At 40.5% G+C, this 19,757-nt stretch overlaps 1 protein-coding gene across 1 annotated transcript in view; it reads left to right on the top strand.

Annotated features, from left to right (window-relative positions):
• Window positions 1-19,757, top strand: part of ABCA1 (ATP binding cassette subfamily A member 1) — a 126,453-nt gene that overhangs the window by 28,349 nt on the left and 78,347 nt on the right. Inside the window, exons 5-6 of the mRNA XM_049770919.1 lie at window positions 10,719-10,840; window positions 13,710-13,886. Of these exons, the coding sequence (XP_049626876.1) occupies window positions 10,719-10,840; window positions 13,710-13,886 (299 nt within the window). The remainder of the gene's footprint in view (window positions 1-10,718; window positions 10,841-13,709; window positions 13,887-19,757) is intronic.

Genomic DNA, 19,757 nt, shown 5'->3' with positions numbered 1-19,757 from the left:
AGTTCAGAGAGGCGAAATAACTTCCCTAAGGAAGCAAAGCAAAAATAACACTAGGTCTTCTTTCATATTCTTTCTGTCAGTATCTTCTAAAAAGAGCAGGTCAGTGGAGAACACTGGGTATAGATGGACTGGGATCATCAGAGACAAAAGGGCTTCCTAGGAAAATGCCACACTTCTCTACTTCCTAACTCCTGGGTAACAGACCCGGGTGGAGCAATCCCCAAGGTCTAGCCAGAAAGAACATTCTGTGACTCATAGCTTCTTATCTGCCTGAGTCCCTTCTTGTTACTTGGTCAAAGCTGGTCAAAGAGAGGTTACAGCGCTGAATTTTGTTTTCTGTTTTCTGTTTTGTTTCCTGCCTTCCTCTCAATATAAACCCCATGGGCCTTCTAACTGGGAAATAATACAGGTCAATATTATGCCATCAAATTGGAAATTCCTTGAAATCTTTGAGTGATTGCAATTCATGCTTCATGTATACTTGCCAAAAGTTTTGATTTGGGGTCTTACAGTTTTATACAATGTTTTGAAAATTGTTCCAGGCTTACCTATCCTTATTTAAGCCTTTCTATCTTGATAGGAACCTGGTCCCAGCTGGGCTCTATGTAGGGGGCACAATGCTATACTCCTTGCTGTGTTGAAATGCTGCTGAAACTAAACTAGATTAAAGGTCAGCTTTTCTCAGAGAAGAATAGAAAACTGAACTGTACTCATTCACATGATGTTCTGTACTCCAGAATATCAGACTTCAGAATAACAAACTTTAAAAAATTGGGGGGGCTGGAGTGATACAGTATGGTGAATAGAAGATTTGCCTTTCATGTGGTCAACCTGGGTTCAATCCCTGGCATCTCATATGGTGCCCTGAGCCCATCAAGAGGGATCCTTGATTGCAAAGCTAGGAATAAGCTCTAAGCAGCACCCAGCATGATACATCCCCTGCTCACCCCAATAAAAATGTCTTAATTTCTCAGTGTCACAAGCTGTGTTTCCTGAAGGCTCTCACTTTTCTAGTGTAATAGTTTTTTACTTCCTGAGTATCAAAGGACAGGTTGACAATTCAGTTTGTATATTTTCATAAACTCCGTTTCTGACCCTATGAACACTCACTGTGTCAGTGAGGCACAAATGAGCAGACTTAGGAGTTGGAGTGATAGCACATAAAATAGTGGGTATGGCACTTTTCATGAAGCTTATCTAGGTTCGATTCCCATATGATTACTGAGCCCCAATAAGTGTGATTCCTGAGTTCAAGGATAGGAATAAATCCTAAGAGCTGGGAGGTATGCTGGTCCCATAATTAAAACCGAAAAAGAGAGCAGCCTTCTCCTATGTCTCTACCCAGGAGAGTTGGTGGTGCTGATTAATGAAGCCAATTCAGTTCAACGGTGCTAAATCGTAGCTTGCAACCACACCAGCAATCTGGCATAGTTCTGCCCATTTTACTGATGAAGAAACAGAAGCATAAGAGGATCATGTCTGTTCTCAAAGTTTACATAGTAAAACTGTGTATTGCATTGGGGTCTCTCTGACCTTGTCCCAGCGTCTTCCCATCTTACCCGATGCGCTGCCACTCTAAGCCTTACTGTGAACAGCCAGAAAGATAGGTGGCATAACCAGCTTTTGATGCCCAAATCATGATCATGATGAAATACTTATTTTTTTTTTTTTTGGTTTTTGGGTCACACCTGGCAGCACTCAGGGGTTACTCCTGGCTCTATGCTCAGAAATCGCTCCTGGCAGGCACAGGGAACCATATGGGTTGCCGGGATTCGAACCACCATCCTTCTGCATGAAAGGCAAACGCCTTACCTCCATGCTATCTCTCTGGCCCCTGTGATGAAATACTTTTAAGCTGATTGATTTCTTTCCCATAAAGTGAGAAGAGATTATGCTAGTATCTTTAGCTGATTGGGATTAAAGTTGCCACTTGGCTTGTTCTGTTACTTGAAGGAGGAAATTAACTTTTCTTGGGTTGTTTCCTTGTTTAAAAAAAAAATTAGAACTGGAAAAAAAATATTTTTCTCACAATTTATCTGATGGATTTGAGAAAATGATAGTATACCATCTAATGCTTGGTAAATAATAATCATTTTTCTCTGTGCACAAGGGAAACATTTAACCCCTGCACTATCTCTGAGCCCAGGATGGCTTTTACACAAAATACTGTGTAAAATATACTTTTACAGGGGCTGGAGTGATAGCACAACAGTAGGGCATTTGCTTTGCATGCAGCCAACCTGGCACAGACCTGGGTTTGATCCTTGGCATTCCCATATGGTTCCCCGAGCCTGCCAGGAGCTATTTCTGAGTAAAGAGCCAGGAGTAACCCCTGAGCGCTGCTCATAAACATTATAAACAAAAACAAAACCAAAAGATATCGTTACAGATACTGTGACAGATCCCTAGCTTTTGTGGGCACCTCAAACTGTTGCTACTTTGAATCATAACACTTATATTTTAGGTTCAATTGCTAAGTAGAAGTTGCAGGAAAAGCACGTTCATTTTACATTTAAGGAATACTTGGTTTGTGAGGTTCCAGTGCTTCCAGTAGTTTAAAGAGAAGATTCAGGTGGAAATTCTGATACTTGCCTCTAAGGGCTCAGTGAACACAAGCCTAAATAAATATCCTGGTTGCTTTTGAGAATGCTCCCAATAATTGCTCCTGATGATCTTTTTTATCCTGACTAATATTTGGTATGAATGGGTTTGTGCTTGTAGCATGTATGAATCAGTATTCAGGTATGTACATGTCTGGTAACATTTGTGCTTACCTATAAAGCACATCTTTGCTGACATATCTCAGTGCATGGCTAACTGGCTATTCGGAGAATCTAAATAACCTTTCCAATGTCACTCAAGCTGGTACATTCTAGAAGTGAGATGAACCAGATTTGTCAGAGAACCTGAACTTTTCTTGGCTATGTCTTCATTTCTTTATTTTAAATGCTTTGTTTGTTGTTTTCTTTTGGGGTCACAACTGGTCATTTCGTAGGGATACTCCTGGCTCTACGCTTAAGAATTACTACCAGTGGTGCTTTGGGGACCATATGAGTTGCTGGGTTGGCCACATACCTACTAAACTATTACTCCTGCTCCACCTGAAGAACAATAGGATAGTCCTGAGGCTTCTAGGTTTTGGGGCTCCTCTCACTTGCCCTCGAGAACCATATTTTAGGAGGAGCCTGTCACCTGGCCATACCCACCTTCCTGGAGCCATAAACTTACCAGACAAAGATGGGTTGTTTGCTGAGAATTCAGTCCTCTCAGGGGTGGGGTGTGGGGGTGGGGTGGGGTGGGGTGATGGCAAGAATTACCCTTATAGAAAAAAAAAAAAGAGCTCTAACATCAAGAAAACTAGCCCCAAACAACAAACTATCCCCAGAAGATAGCTACCTGAACATGTTGATTTCTTGTCCTTTTGTAGGAGAAAAGTGGTTTGAGGCATCTTTACGTGCATAAACAAGCTTAGGTCAAGTAGAAACAAGTTTTAGAGTTTGGCCTCATCACTTGGAGAGGCGCAAGGAGAGATATCCTGAACTCTTTTGCACCAGAATATCTGGGCCTTGGATGTGGTCTGTGGCTTTTATTTTGTTTTGCTTCCTCCACCCACTTCTCAAGAAGCCAATTGCTGTGATTCCTTTTCATATTGAACAAAAGAGGCTACAGTGATCTGGAAACCCTAGCTGGTGACTGGAGGGCACTGACCAGGAGTAACCCCAGATGGTTCTCAGTTCTTGCAAAGGGAGGTTGAGGGCTTCCCTCCTCCTTTCTGCTGCTCCCCCTTCAATTCCTCCTCAGGCCCCTCCTTTTCTGCCCTCCTCCACTAAGCTCTGCAGGCTGCCTAGAAGCCAGAGGAAACTCCAAGTGGCATGAAGCATCCCTTGAGTGCTGGGCTCGCCCACCACACCCTCCACCGAGTGCGGAAGTGATTCCTTGCTTGGTCAGAGGCTGGCTGGAGGATTGGCAGGAAACAGGATTCTGTGCTGTGCTGTTCCTCCAGAGCCCACATAAGTACACGTTGCACTTGTTTACTTCTTTAGAGTGATATTCCCCCCCCCCCCCATTCTTTGCCTTTCCTCACTACACACAAAGTAAAGCTCCCAGGAACTAGATAGGCATACTTTGCTCTTCCAGGCAACGCACAGGCAAAATGGAATCTGCCAGTTTTCAGGTAAACTGAGCTCGGCCTTTGAAGTGTTTTTGGTTTGCGTGGCATATAATGTGTCCACAAAGCTGTCCTGGCCTTTTGCTGACTGGTGACTTTCAGTCTGCTCTGCAGAGAGCATGGAAGGATGGTTTACTTAGTAAGCAGCCCAGTTTCCAACAGCCTGGTTCTGTGATAGCATTCAAAACACTCAAGGACTCTTGTAAATAGGTGGTCAGCTCTTTTCCTCAGAAGAGTACCCTCACATGGTTTTGATTTTCACTTTGGTATCTGAATGCCATCAGCCTAATCTATGCCTGAGGAAACTGAGACCCAGAGAGATCAAGAGGAAAAGCAGGGCCTGAGAGATAATAAGAAGGGTGATGGGGGGGGGCTTTTGTTGTGTATGCAGCAAGTCCTGGTTTTATCCCCAGCAACAAAAGCATGGTCCCATGAGCATGGAGCCAGGAATGGCCTCTGAGAACTTCTGGGTATAGCCCCCCCCAAATCTCTTTCCCCTTTCCCTCTCCTTGTCCCACCCTCAAACCCCAAAAGAAAAAGTGAGTTTGATGGTTAACTAGTTAGGAAACAGCAGAACTAGGACTTGAATTTAGTTCTTTTAACTTCATATCCAGTGTTGATTTCCATTTATTATCCCCCCCCCCCTTTTTTTTTTAATCTTTGATACCATGGATAGAAGACCTTAAAAATCACATTCGCTTCCTACACATTTTACAGAGACAAAACTTGAAGTCATGTCAACTTACTGGGGCTGTTGATTTATTGTCATTTCTTCTCAGGATGCTCATCTTATTCCCACTGAGTAGTTTTTCTTATTGTATTCTGGCAATGACCTCATTGATGTGACCTTACTTATTGATTCTCTAGGAAATGCTAGGCTTATTTATTTTTCTCCAAAGTTACAAATGATAAATCAGTTAGCTTCAACTCCACTTTTTTACCCTATAGATAAAGAGATCAGGGATTCAGTTCTATTCAATAACCCAGCTTGGTGAATCCAATTTTTTGTTCTTTCTCTCCTTTCTTTTTCTCCCCCTTTTTTCTTCACTTTCTTTCTCTCTCTTTCATGTCTCTTCCCCTTCTTTATTTACCCTTTCTCTTCTCTTTCTTTCTCTCTCTCATATACACATATCACTTCTGTCCACCTCTGTATGTACAGTTTATGCTTTGGGTCAGGTTAGTAGTGGGTGGGCTGGAGAGAGATCTCAATATGCTGGAGCACATAGTATGCATGCAATAGCCCTGATTTGATTCCCTATACTGCACTGTCCCCTGAGTACCTCCAGGCACAAACCCAAGCTGGGAGTAAACTGAATATGGTTCAAAAACATGAAAAAAAAAATAAAGAAGAAAAATGAGCTATTGAAGTCAACTTTTCCTTAAAGTGAGAATGGAGTACCCATTAGTAGTTGAGCACTTTGCATGGTGCCAGGCCATAAACATGTCTGGGCATTTTCTCATGTATTCACCCTACCCCCCCACCTCAGCCCAATAAGTTGACATTATCCTCCCCAGATATTCTACTGACATGATACTCCTTTTTTGCATTCCTTTTTTTCCCTCTCATTCTACGGTAATCTTGAATCGAGCTGGTACCACTAAGCAGGCTTAGGGAGAATATGTGTGTTCCTGATCTACTTGTCCCATTCTTTCCTGACCATTACAGGATGAACTTATTTCTCTACCATTGTCTATACCTCAACTCACTTCCTTTAAGGAACCTATTCACTTGTTTGTGTGTAGTGTTTACCCTTTGCCAGGCACTGCTGAGCTTAGGAGTCAAGATAGTCCCAGCTCTCAAGGCACTTCAGATATTCTGGGAAGAAAGGCATGCAGGGAGAACTCTATGGTACTTGAGGGAAACATAGGATGCTACCAGGGCACAGAGGAGGACCACCTCATTCAGCCTATTCTCCACAGACTTCTTGGAGATGACTCAAGGGTCAAGTCAGAAAGAAAATATTGCTGTTAGCTTGGCTAAGAGAAGGGCTGCTTCCAAGAGCTCACTTTCTCAATGTTCTGGGCTTCTCTATTCATTTTCTTGCCAGCAGCATGATGGAAAAAACAGAATAAGGGTACAAAGCCACCCCACCTTTCACCTCATACCACACTTCTTACTCTTCTTTCTATCTTACTCCCTGAATTTTAATTTTTTTGTTCATCAATAATATTTATTTCTCTTTTTATTGTGCTTTTTAGTTTTTTATTCCAAACAAAAAACAGAACTAGGATAGTGGGGTAAGGTACTTATGAGGATCAAAGTGCCACTTTTGATCCTTAGCACTTCATATGGTTCATGCAGCCCTGTCATGGAGTTATCCCTGAGCACAGTCAGCAATAAAATCTTGGCACCTTTGGGTATGTTCCCAAAAACAACAAAAACAAAAAAACTCACCCCCCAAAAAAAATTATTGAGAGCCACTGTATGCATAGCTCTGACTCTAGGGTACTAAAATCTCAACCATCACAAGAGGCTTACCCTTTCCTTAGAAACCCAGTTTTTCGAGACTTTTTGGCCTTTTGTCCTATTCCAAAATTTGGCTTTTATTTTAGAACTCTTCTTCTCTTTCTCTGCCCTTTCACCCAGGATAAATTTGCAGATAAACCTCTACTTAATCTCTACATTCTATGAACTGTCTTACTTTGGTTTTCTCAGGCATCCTTCTGCTTTATTGGTTTGTTGTTTCATCACCCAACTAGCCTTGGAAGTTTCTTAGGGACAGGGTCTGCATCCTTGCCTTTCCTCTGTATATCATTATAGGACACCGGTAAAGCTAAGAGTCTCTCTCTCTCTCTCTCTCTCTCTCACACACTCTCACTCTCTATTTCTCTGTAAAAATCCTTACAGCAATAATAAAATAATGATGATTTAAATTCAAGAACGATAATTTACAACGTTATGGATGGTTGAGTTTTAGGCATATAATATTTTGACACCAGACCCACCACCAGTGTCAACTCCCATCACTGGTGCTCCAATACTCTGCCATTCATCCCCCCATTTTCCCACCAATATCAACAATATAACTGAAGTCCCGACCCCTGGTTCCTCTATTACCTTTTTTTCTCATGTTCTTTTTTCTCATCTTGATTTCTTTCCTTCTCTGTCTTCCCTAAGCTTGCGGTCAAGGGTGATCCAGGCATCCCTTCTTTACTATCTACATTTCCTCAATGATGATGTTTTGCTTGTTTGTTTTGGGACCACATCTAGCAGTGCACAGGATTATTCTTAGCTCTGTTCTCAGGGTTTACTTCTGGAAGTGCTCATGTGACATATAGGGTGCTGGGGATTGAACCCGGGTTGACTGAGTGTAAGGCAAGCTACTTAGCCCCTAGTACTATGTGTCTGTATTCCAAAATGATGACTATTTACTGAGTACCTAACAAGAGGCCAATCCTCACTATTCATGCTCCACAGGTGAGTATTTCCAATCCTCCTGTCTTTGAAACGGGGAGCCTGTTATCTCTATGCTTTTGGGAGGACAGATGAAATAGCAAATTCCATACAGTTAATAAACAGTACATTCCAGAATCAAACTTGGATGGTCTGATCCTGTACCCCTGATTTTTCTACCCTGCCTCTGTTTCTTAGATTTTTCTATAGTCACCTGGGAGCTTTTTAAAATTCTGCTACCTGGATCTTAGCCCCAGAGTTTCTGATGAGTTGATGGTACTTGTGGTCTGGGTGTGGGGACATTTGGGAGGCTCATTATGGAGGTCTGATGGGAGTCCAAGACAGAGAACCAGACTCCTGCACCATCATGTCTTTTCTGCAGCCATTGTTGGTGGTATGTATCTGTAATTCTGTCCATGACTAGTATGCAGGATATTTGTAGGTGAGGACCTTTGGTCCTCCCTGCTGCTTTCCACCCAGCATCCTCACCATCACATTTACTGCCAGGCTTTGTGGACTGTTTCTACAGCTTCTCGATTCTACATCCTCATCCAGAGGATTCTTTGATAGGCTTTTGGTGTTTGATCATATCCAGCTGTTTGCATCCTCAATGCCTGTTGATTTAGCAGAAGAGTTTTATAAACACGCTGAGTACACTTACTAGTCTCAAGAGTATTGCTCATGACCTAGACCCATTGCAAGTGCAGCCTGGCTTGGCCTATCATGCTCTGCAGCCCGGGCAGGGAGGAGGAGGTTGTTCTGAAGTTCCCCAGCACAATGTCTGTGGGCCTGTGCTGGCTACTCCTACCTCCATTCATAGGAAGAGTTTGTGACTCACCTGGTTGGTGAGGTTCAGCTCTTGGGTATATTTGGTTACATGCAGGACTCTGAGAGGTCTTTTTTGTTTACTCCTCCCTTTACAGGTGAGGCCGGAGAGTGATGCCACTAGGAGAAATAAGTTAGTACATAAATGGATCCACACAGCAGCTTTTCTGATGCTTTGTGCCCTGTTTTCCCCTGTTTCCATTAAGATTTTTGTCTGGGGCCCGGAGAGATAGCACAGTGGTGTTTGCCTTGCAAGCAGCCAATCCAGGACCAAAGGTGGCTGGTTCGAATCCCGGTGTCCCATATGGTCCCCCGTGCCTGCCAGGAGCTATTTCTGAGCAGACAGCCAGGAGTAACCCCTGAGCACCACCGGTGTGGCCCAAAAACCAAAAAAAAAAAAAAAAAAAAAAAAAGATTTTTGTCTGACCTCAGTGGAAGCAATTGATTTTTCAACTTCCCTTTTTAATTCTACAATATCTGAGCTATTGGAGCACCTGGCATGTCACTTCTGTTCCTCTTTGGGATTATAAATCTAGCCTCTAGGGGTCCTTTTTATTCACAGGAAATGCACTAAAACTCATCCTATCATTCCTGGGCCTCTTTTGGAAGCTTAGCTTAGCTGAAAGGAAATCCCCTAGAGAATCTAACCAGATACTTCTGGAATGTTCCCCTTTTCTGGTATTTATTAACTAGTCATTCACTGATCAGTAACTGTTAAGTACCACTGTGGACTCTAGGATATAGCGATAAAACACATATTGTGTCCTAGAGATACAGTATAGTAGAAATAATATATAAATAAAATAGCACCCTAACAGAAGCACAAGAGCTTTAATATCAATTCTGAGGCTCTACTCTAGTTCTGTTCTGTCCAAATTCTAGGCCTGAGCCCAAGAGACTGTGTTTTAGTATGCTCCTGAAAATGAATCTTACGTTCTTTGAGCTCTCAAAGCTATAGAAAAGCTATAGAATTGGACTCAAGAGTCACAGTACAGTGTCATGCATGATAAGAAACATGAAAAGTGACAGCATGCAGGAATATTGGTTCTTTTCAGAGCTGGAGCTGGGAACAACTTCTTTATGTAGCTGTCATTGCTATGCTCAGGGATCACATCTTCTGGTGCTGGGAGATCAAGCCTTCACCCAGTTCTTGTGGATCATATCTTACTGGGGATCGAATCCAAGGTCTTATGTATGGAAGAAATAACTGCTCCCAACCAAAGCCACAGCCCTGTCTTAGAAAGAGCTTCTTGAAGATTTCTTTAGGAATAATAGTTGTCAGATAGATGAGTTAGAGCCAGATAATCTTTTCTAGGAAAAAATGGGAATCAAACTTAAGCAGGTCTTTTTTTTTTTTGTTTTTTTTTTTTTTTGTTTTTTGGGCCACACCCGGCATTGCTCAGGGGTTACTCCTGGCTGTCTGCTCAGAAATAGCTCCTGGCAGGCACGGGGGACCATATGGGACACCGGGATTCGAACCAACCACCTTAGGTTCTGGATCAGCTGCTTGCAAGGCAAACACCGCTGTGCTATCTCTCCGGGCCCAAGCAGGTCTTTTTTTTATAATGTTCTGTGATTCAAATTTTGCGAGAATGGGGGAGATCTTTTAATTGCTCTGTTTTGCTTGAGAATGGAGGAAGGCTGTGTGTGTGTGTGTGTGTGTGTGTGTGTGTGTGTGTGTGTGTATGTGTTTGTGATTGCATGTGAATGTGTGAGAATGTAAGAACGTGTATGTCTCATACTGTTTGAGTTTAGAAGACCATGCTGCATGTGGTCCCACTTACCTTCAGAAAACAATATTTTCATGTCACCCCTCAGAAAGTAAAGCTCCCTTAATTTCTCTTCTTTGTGTTCTGCAGCCAGACACCCATGGTTTAGAATAGGCAATCAATACCGAGTTACTTTTTTTCCACACCTGGCCTGTTGTGCTGCCATCTTTTCCTTTCTTCTTTCTTTCTTTCTTTTCTTTCTTTCTTCTTTCTTCTTTCTTTCTTTCTTTCTTTCTTTCTTTCTTTCTTTCTTCTTTCCTTTCTTTCTTTTCTTTCTTTCTTTCTTTCTTTCTTTCTTTCTTTCTTTTCTTTCTTTCTTTCTTTCTTTCTTTCTTTCTTTCTTTCTTTCTTTTTCTTTCTTTCTTTCTTTTTTCTTTCTTCTTTCTTTCTTTCTTTCTTTCTTTCTTTCTTTCTTTCTCTCTCTCTCTCTCTCTCTCTTTCTTCCTTCCTTCCTTCCTTCCTTCCTTCCTTCCTTCCTTCCTTCCTTCCTTCCTTCCTTCCTTCCTTCCTTCCTTCCTTTTTTGAGCTATTTGAAAATATAACACTTTTTTTTTTTTAACAGAACTGAAACTTCAGGATTTTCTTCGGGACAATGAAACCTTCTCTGGATTTCTGAATCACAACCTCTCTCTGCCAACGCCTACTGTGGACAGACTGCTGGGCACTCATGTCAGTCTTCGCAAGGTAAACTGCTCCTTGGGGCTTCCTCAGTGAGACTAGTGGTAACTAATGTTCCAGAGTGCCTGCAAGGAAACACATGTCTTTGTAATGTCACCAAAGGCAGTTATTAGTTCAAATTCAGCTTCCCTTGTGTTTATTTTCCCCCTTAGGCTTGCATTGGCAAACCATCCAGAGTAGAATAAACAAACCTGGTATCATGAGCCTGCACCCGCCTCCGCTTCCAGCTGGTTGAAATAAAACTGACTTCCTGCCTATCAACTAGCATTTGCAGATAACGTCTCTCTAAAGGGGATGAATTAAGATGAATCAGATACAACATTTAAAAAAAAAATCTTACTTCTGAGGCAATAGTCAGGGTTGATTATTGTTGATCTGGAACAGCTCTGTTTATAAAATCAAATTTAAAAACACTCAACCTTCTTATAAAGCAGATGAGGCACAAGGAGAAAAAGAAAGTTAATTAAGAGGAGTAGGAAATAACCTAAATAACCTCAGTGTTTATGTAGTTTTTGACCACACTTTTTAGAAATCTTCATCTGGCATCATTATTAGATATCATACATTCTGCTCCAGGGATAGCAGATCACATTGTGTGGTTTTTAAGCTTTTTTTTCTGGAAGAAAGGAGAACATTTTCCTTCCTTCCTTCCTTCCTTCCTTCCTTCCTTCCTTCCTTCCTTCCTTCCTTCCTTCCTTCCTTCCTTCCTTCCTTCCTTCCTTCCTTCCTTCCTTCCTTCCTTCCTTCCTTCCTTCCTCCCTCCCTCCCTCCCTCCCTCCCTCCCTCCCTCCCTCCCCCTTTCTTTTCTTCTTTCTTTCTCTCTCTCTATGAAACACTTTACAAATTTGTGTGTTATCCTTGTGGGAACATCTTTTTTACCCTGCCCTGTATTAGTATATTAGCTTGTCTTTACAATAAACATAAATAGTAGTAGTTTGCTTGAAAGTACGCTTTTGCTTTATAGGATCTAGAGTTTTTAAAATAAGAAAAATGTGCTTACTGCTTGCCCTTATGAAACTAGGAAAATATGCTTCATGTTTACCAATTGTGTGGTTGGGATATCAGCCAAAGGCAGCAGGCTTATGAAAATATTGCGTTTAGCATGATTTCCATTTCCCTCAGCCAATTTCATATCTGTCACATCTGATCAGTTTAAAATAAGGGGCATCCTAAGTTTGGCTCTTGCATAGTAATGAGTCACCGTATTGTTAAGTTTCTCTCTCCTTCCTTCCTTCCTTCCTTCCTTCCTTCCTTCCTTCCTTCCTTCCTTCCTTCCTTCCTTCCTTCCTTCCTTCCTTCCTTCCTTCCTTCCTTCCTTCCTTCCTTCCTTCCTTCCTCCCTCCCTCCCTCCCTCTCTCTCCTTCCCTCCCATCCTCCCTGCTTTCTTTGTGTGTGTGTATGTGTGTGCACATGCACACTTTGAGCCACACCCAGCTGTGCTTAAGGATTATTTCTGGTGGTGCTTGGGGGACCATATACAATCCTAGGGATCGAACCTAGATCAACTGCCTGCAAGGCAAGCACTTTACCCACAGTACTGTTTTTACAGCCTTGTGTCAGTGTCTAAGCAAAGAGAGGTAGGCTGACACTTCAGTAGTGAGGACTAGTTAGATAAATATATATAGCCGAAGTGTGCTTGCATATGTGCCAGTAGGTAGGAATTTAATGGAACCCATTAAGTTTGTTGGTAGTTTGAGTGCTCTTGCAGTGTTGTGTTAGAATGAGGCATGGTTTCTGTGAGGCGGTTGGTCCATCATTTGCATTAGGTTATTACTATAAGCAGGTCAGTGATGCACTGATTTAAACAGACAAAAGAACTAGAACTGGAGTGATAAGAACTGTATCGCCCATCTATTTATTCCACTGGTATTTACTATCATGTTTACTGACTTTTTATATTATTCCATTGATACTTCCATGATATTTACTATCATTTATCTGTCATGTTCTCATAATTTAGGTTCAAAGTGAACAAGGAAAGCTATAATGCCTCTTCTCTTATTGATCTTGCTGTCTATGTACAATAAATGCCATAAAGAAGATACTTTAGGCCTCCAAACAATGAATTAACTTTTGGCTAAGAAGAGGTTCTGTATAAGCAATTGCTATATTGAACAGGCTACTTATACACAAGTCTTACCAATTAAATAATAAGAGGCTTGACTTTCTGGTTCTGAGTTATGAGGCAAGAACAAGTTACAAATTTCAGAATTTCTTCAGCAAAGTCTTAGGCAGTAAATAAGTATCTGTACCTGCAAATAAACTGTAGAAATGTCCCCATCACCATACTTCCTCTCAAGTTCAGCAGGATTTTTTAAATTTTTTTGCTAATAAAAGTTTCTTCAAGTGTTTAACTTCTGAATTTTTCTTTGCTGTTCCACATTTGAAAAGAGCAATTAGATTCAAGACTTTCATTTGAAGGAAGAGACTAAAAGAGTATGAGTTATATACAACATTCAGGTTATATTCTGTCAGATTTTGCCTTAATATGCTCTCAAATTCAGATATCCACTGTGTTGCACTGTTTTGGTGATGCCTATACTTCAAAGCTGTATTAATGTGCAGTTTCTGCAAAGATCTTAATATTTAAAGGGTTTTATTTTTTGCCTTTTTTGGGGGGGTGGTGCACATCCATTGGTGCTCTGGGCTTATACCTGGCTCTCTGTTCAGGACTCATTCCTGGCAGAATCATATCTGGTGCTGGTGAACACACAAACCCTGGCCAGGTCCCTGCAAGGCAGATGCCAGATATGCTGTATTATTACTTCGGCCTTTATAAGTCTCCCTTTGGTAATCTGATTGCTTGTCTTTTTTTGTTTGTTTATTTTTAATTATTTTTTTGGCCTTGTCTCCTTTTTACACAAAACATGTCTAGGTGTTTTTGCATGGTTACAAGTTACATTTGACCAATCTTTGCAATGGATCCAAATTAGAAGAGGTGATTCAGCTTGGCGAACAGGAGGCATCCAGACTTTGTGTCCTGCCTCAGGAAAAACTGGATGCAGCAGAGAAAGTCCTTCATTCCAACATGGATATCCTGAAGCCAATTGTGGTAAGTAGACTTGTTGCAAGGGGGTATTTCATACATAGGTATTTCAAATGTGAAATTTTCTCTTGGATAACATTGCTTCAATTTTGTGTAAGCATAGGGCTGACTGGGAGTTAGGACTTTAACTTAATGACATTTGGCTTTTTCTTTTAAACTTTCAAACTATTTTCCCAAAGGGTAAATAGGTATGATTCTGGGTCCAAACATAAGGTTCAGCCAGGGTGCCTATTTCTGTCTGGGGTCACCTAGTTTTTAAATATGAAGTTTAAAAAATATTCTCATATGAGATTCTAGGAGTTCATGAGGTAGAAAATATCCCATATAAAAAAAAGTCTTAAAATAATGAAGGGGAAGATAGAGATCAGTTTATTTTAAAGGCCTATCAGAAAGGAGATTCTGTGAATTGTCACAGTGGGAAAATCCCTGGAACAGGGTAGTGCTATATCCAATAATTAGCTAATTAGCTGAATTGATGACAAATTCATAGATAAAGAAAAAATTAACAGGGGACAGAGAACTAGTAAAGAATTAGGGCTCTTACCTTGCATGCTGTCTACCTGGGTCTGATCCCTGACATACTGATGGTCCCCCTAGCATACCAAGAGTAATTCCTGAGTGCAGAACCAGGATTAACACCTGAACATTGCTAGGTGTGTCCCCCCCAACCAAACCAAAGCAAACCGAATCAAACCAAACCAAAAAATACCAAAGTCTGAATGTGTCTTTTCAAGGACATTAAGAATGTTAATTTTCAGGGAGAATTGACTTGCATCCTAGAATTTGACTTTAGAAACACATATCAGTATTTAAACAATATATTTTTGGTGGCGAAGTACCCCTGACTGTGTTTAGTGCTTAGTGTGTTTTAGTGGCATTAGGGGTCACTGGGCCCCCAAAATCCAGTAGTGTTTTGAAGCAAAGATGTGGTATCCTCAAGTTCAAGACCATGCCCATATAATGCATCTTCTCTTCCACATGAGCATGCATGTTCCTTCTGTGTTCTCTAACCCCCAATTTATACTTTTGGTGGACCATCAAGAAATTCTTATATCCTGCTTGAGAATGATTCTGAAGCATCTCCTTTAAGCAAAGCTCATAGTAAAACTACCCAAGCTCTTAAGTGCTTCTGTAGCAAGTGTTGACTGTGAACCAGTGAATGTGAAAAGCTTAGGTTTGATACTTAAGACCTATTTTTTTTAAATATACCAGAAGTAAAAATGTTGTGTTTCAGTAATAAAATACAATTGTTCTGTTCAGTGGTCTATGATATACTGGTTAATGTTTTCATAGTGTAATTCAGAGTTAGGTCAATTTCTGTATGGAGATGAGATTAGCCCTGAATAATTGGTGTAAATAGCAAGGTGTGCAAAGGTTTTTCAGTTTATGAGCTCCTTTTGCATTGGAAGGCTTAGAGAATTGAAGGTATCTATAGATGGTAGCTTCTTTCCTTGAGCCTTTGAACTATTTTCTTTACTGCATTTCAAAAAAGAAATGCTCATCCTTTTAAGTCAGGATGATTCATATTGTGAAAAGATTGGGTGCCTTAAGAAGACATAGTACTTTATCCTGATGCTCCATTTATTGTTTATTTCTGCTTACCACTAAACACCTCTTGTGTACACACATTCAATAAAATCACTCCCTTAGTTAAGGCCTGAAAGACAGAATAACCTTTATAATCCAGAAAGAGTTTAGATTTTAACTTCAGAGGCTGTTCCTGGCATTCTATGGTATATGGAAATGGTTTGTTAACATTTTTAGTTGCATCATAGCGCAATCTTTTGTGTAGTCATTGTGGTGCCTCATGGATTACTTGATTCCTAATCAGGTAATGATTTAGTTACTTATTTCTGCTGTAGCTGTGGAATCTCTCTCCATACTCCCAGAAGTTGGGGTTTCTGAATTTAAATATTGTGAGTGGTCTCCTGTATAAAGATATGTTTATCTTGGACTATCTCTTTGAAAGCAAGTGACTTTGAAATATGAGTTCTACTTTTTACACTAAGCAGGGCCTAACTGAAGCACTGGGATTTAATATATTATTTACATTCAAACAGCTTTACTCCTGCCATTAATTTGAAATTTCAGTATTAGTAATTGTTGTGATGGGCAGTGTTATTGAACCTGGGCTGTTAATGATGTGCCAAGGAGTGCTAACAGGAGCAAATGCCAGGCTCGGCTCAACAGTGGGGGAAAAATTGTCTATCCATATGTGATTCTTGACCCAAAGAGCTTTAACAGTGTAGACATGCTTGGAAACATCTTTGTCCTCCTCTCTCAATTTCTTGCTCTCTGTACTCTTCAGTGTGGGTTTTATGATTCTTCATCCTGTAACACCTTCAGTCTTCTGATGATCTCTGAACACAGCAGTGTTTTTTACAACATAGGGGAAAATATGGTAGAGTGGAAAAGGTATAGCCTTGGGGCCTCTGGATTCAAACACTATTTCAGCACTTTACCAATTGCATTAATTTTGAATTTAATGAGCCCCAGTAATCCCATGTATTGTTTTCTATATTGAGATAGTATAGTGTACTCTTTGTTGTGATCATGTTGGCCACACATTGGGAAAAACTTGGCATGGAACTTGGTACACAGGTGCTCAATAAATAAAAGTTAATAACCTAATTAATATGAGTAACAGAAGTTGCATGTGGAAAATAATTGCTGGTGAGATAGAAATTTTTTTTAGCTGATCAGTGTCAGGAACCAGAACTATGCCAAGCAAAGATCTTCTCACCGTTTTTTTTTTTTTTTTTTTTTGTAGGCAATGGGGATACCCACCTAGGATTGATCCGTCTTTTATGCTAGGGATCATTGCTTGGGGTCGTATGTGATTCTAGGAAGGTAACCTGGGATGGCCAGTTACAAGGCAAATATCCTATCAGTTATGCTATCTGTCCTATCCCCAAGCAAAGAAATTCTGAAGATTTGGTTAATAATTGTATTTGGGGGGCTGGAGAGATAGTCTAGAGGTTAAGTCCATCACTTAATCATTATGAACTATAGTTTGAGTTCTATGATTTCCCCAGCACTATCAAGAGTGATTCTTGAGTCAGGAGAAAGCCTTGAGTACAGCAGATTTGACTCTCCTAGAACCTCCAATCAAAAGAAAACAAAACAAATTTGGCAGCATGGAATGTGACTAGGTTTTTTTACTCTGTAAATTCTTATTTATGTTTATATCTCAGTTATACTTTGGCAGTGAGCATTGGATATCAGAATACAATGTATGTGTGTGTGTGTTTTAGTTTTGTTTTGGGGTCATACCTGGCAGTGCTCATATCTGGCTCTGTACTCAGAAATCACTCCTGACAGGCTCAGGGGACCATATGGGATGCCAGGGATCATACCCAGGTCAGCTGCATGCAAGGCAAATGTCCTACCAGCTGTGCTATGACTTCATCCACTGATTTCAATGTTTTTACACCTAAGGTCTAATGTCCTTATGAATGGATTAACAACTGAAAACCATTGCTTAAAGTTCTGTGTAATTAAAAGTGGTTTTAATGAGGCATTCTGGTGTTTGTTTTGCTTAAAACACATTTTCATTGAATAACATCAAATTTTTATATGTCAGTATGTTTTAGTTGCTTAGCTTCACTGAAATTCTCACCATGATGACTTTCTTTTTTTTTTAATTTATTTAAACACCTTAATTACATACATGATTGTGTTTGGGTTTCAGTCATGTAAAGAACACCACCCATCACCAGTGCAACATTCCCATCACCAATGTCCCAAGTCTCCCTTCGCCCCACCCGACCCCCGCCTGTACTCTAGACAGGCTCTCCATTTTCCTCATACATTCTCATTATTAGGACAGTTCAAAATGTAGTTATTTCCCTAACTAAACTCATCACTCTTTGTGGTGAGCTTCCTGAGGTGAGCTGGAACTTCCAGCTCTTTTCTCTTTTGTGTCTGAAAATTATTATTACAAGGGTGTCTTTCATTTTTCTTAAAACCCATAGATGAGTGAGACCATTCTGCGTTTTTCTCTCTCTCTCTGACTTATTTCACTCAGCATAATAGATTCCGTGTACATCCATGTATAGGAAAATTTCATGACTTCATCTCTCCTGACAGCTGCATAATATTCCATTGTGTATATGTACCACAGTTTCTTTAGCCATTCGTCTGTTGAAGGGCATCTTGGTTGTTTCCAGAGTCTTGCTATGGTAAATAGTGCTGCAATGAATATAGGTGTAAGGAAGGGGTTTTTGTATTGTATTTTTGTGTTCCTAGGGTATATTCCTAGGAGTGGTATAGCTGGATCGTATGGGAGCTCGATTTCCAGTTTTTGGAGGAATCTCCATATCGCTTTCCATAAAGGTTGAACTAGACGGCATTCCCACCAGCAGTGGATAAGAGTTCCTTTCTCTCCACATCCCCGCCAACACTGTTTATTCTCATTCTTTGTGATGTGTGCCATTCTCTGTGGTGTGAGGTGGTATCTCATCGTTGTTTTGATTTGCATCTCCCTGATGATTAGTGATGTGGAACATTTTTTCATGTGTCTTTTGGCCATGTGTATTTCTTCTTTGTCAAAGTGTCTGTTCATTTCTTCTCCCCATTTTTTGATGGGGTTAGATGTTTTTTTCTTGTAAAGTTCTGTCAGTGCCTTGTATATTTTGGAGATTAGCCCCTTATCTGATGGGTATTGGGTGAATAGTTTCTCCCACTCAGTGGGTGGCTCTTGTATCCTGGGCACTATTTCCTTTGAGGTGCAGAAGCTTCTCAGCTTAATATATTCCCATCTGTTAATCTCTGCTTTCACTTGCTTGGAGAGTGCAGTTTCCTCCTTGAAGATGCCTGTAATGTCCTGTAGTGTTTTGCCTATGTGCTGTTCTATATATCTTATGGTTTTGGGGCTGATATCGAGGTCTTTAATCCATTTGGATTTTACCTTCGTACATGATGTTAGCTGGGGGTCTAAGTTCAATTTTTTGCAAGTGGCTATCCAATTGTGCCAACACCACTTGTTGAAGAGGCTTTCCCTGCTCCATTTAGGATTTCCTGCTCCTTTATCAAAAATTAGGTGGTTGTATGTCTGGGGAACATTTTCTGAGTATTCAAGCCTATTCCACTGATCTGAGGACCTATCCTTATTCCAATACCATGCTGTTTTGATAACTGTTGCTTTGTAGTACAGTTTAAAGTTGGGGAAAGTAATTCCTCCCATATTCTTTTTCCCAATGATTGCTTTAGCTATTCGAGGGTGTTTATTGTTCCAAATGAATTTCAAAAGTGTCTGATCCACTTCTTTGAAGAATGTCATGGGTATCTTTAGAGGGATGGCATTAAATCTGTATAATGCCTTGGGGAGTATTGCCATTTTGATGATGTTAATCCTGCCAATCCATGAGCAGGGTATGCGTTTCCATTTCCGTGTGTCCTCTCTTATTTCTTGGAGCAGAGTTTTATAGTTTTCTTTGTATAGGTCCTTCACATATTTAGTCAAGTTGATTCCAAGATATTTGAGTTTGTGTGGCACTATTGTGAATGGGGTTGTTTTCTTAATGTCCATTTCATCCTTATTACTATTGGTGTATAGAAAGGCCATTGATTTTTGTGTGTTAATTTTGTAGCCTGCCACCCTTGCTATATGAGTCTATTGTTTCTAGAAGCTTTTTGATAGAGTCTTTAGGGTTTTCTAAGTAGAGTATCATGTCATCTGCAAACAGTGAGAGCTTGACTTCTTCCTTTCCTATCTGGATTCCCTTGATATCCTTTTCTTGCCTAATCGCTATAGCAAGTACTTCCAGTGCTATGTTGAATAGGAGTGGTGAGAGAGGACAGCCTTGTCTTGTGCCAGAATTTAGAGGGAAGGCTTTCAGTTTTTCTCCATTGAGGATAATATTTGCCACTGGCTTG

Source organism: Suncus etruscus, chromosome 1 (genome assembly GCF_024139225.1).
Source record: "Suncus etruscus isolate mSunEtr1 chromosome 1, mSunEtr1.pri.cur, whole genome shotgun sequence".
In the NCBI taxonomy this organism is placed as follows: domain Eukaryota; kingdom Metazoa; phylum Chordata; class Mammalia; order Eulipotyphla; family Soricidae; genus Suncus; species Suncus etruscus.
This window is presented reverse-complemented; position numbering and strand designations above follow the sequence as displayed.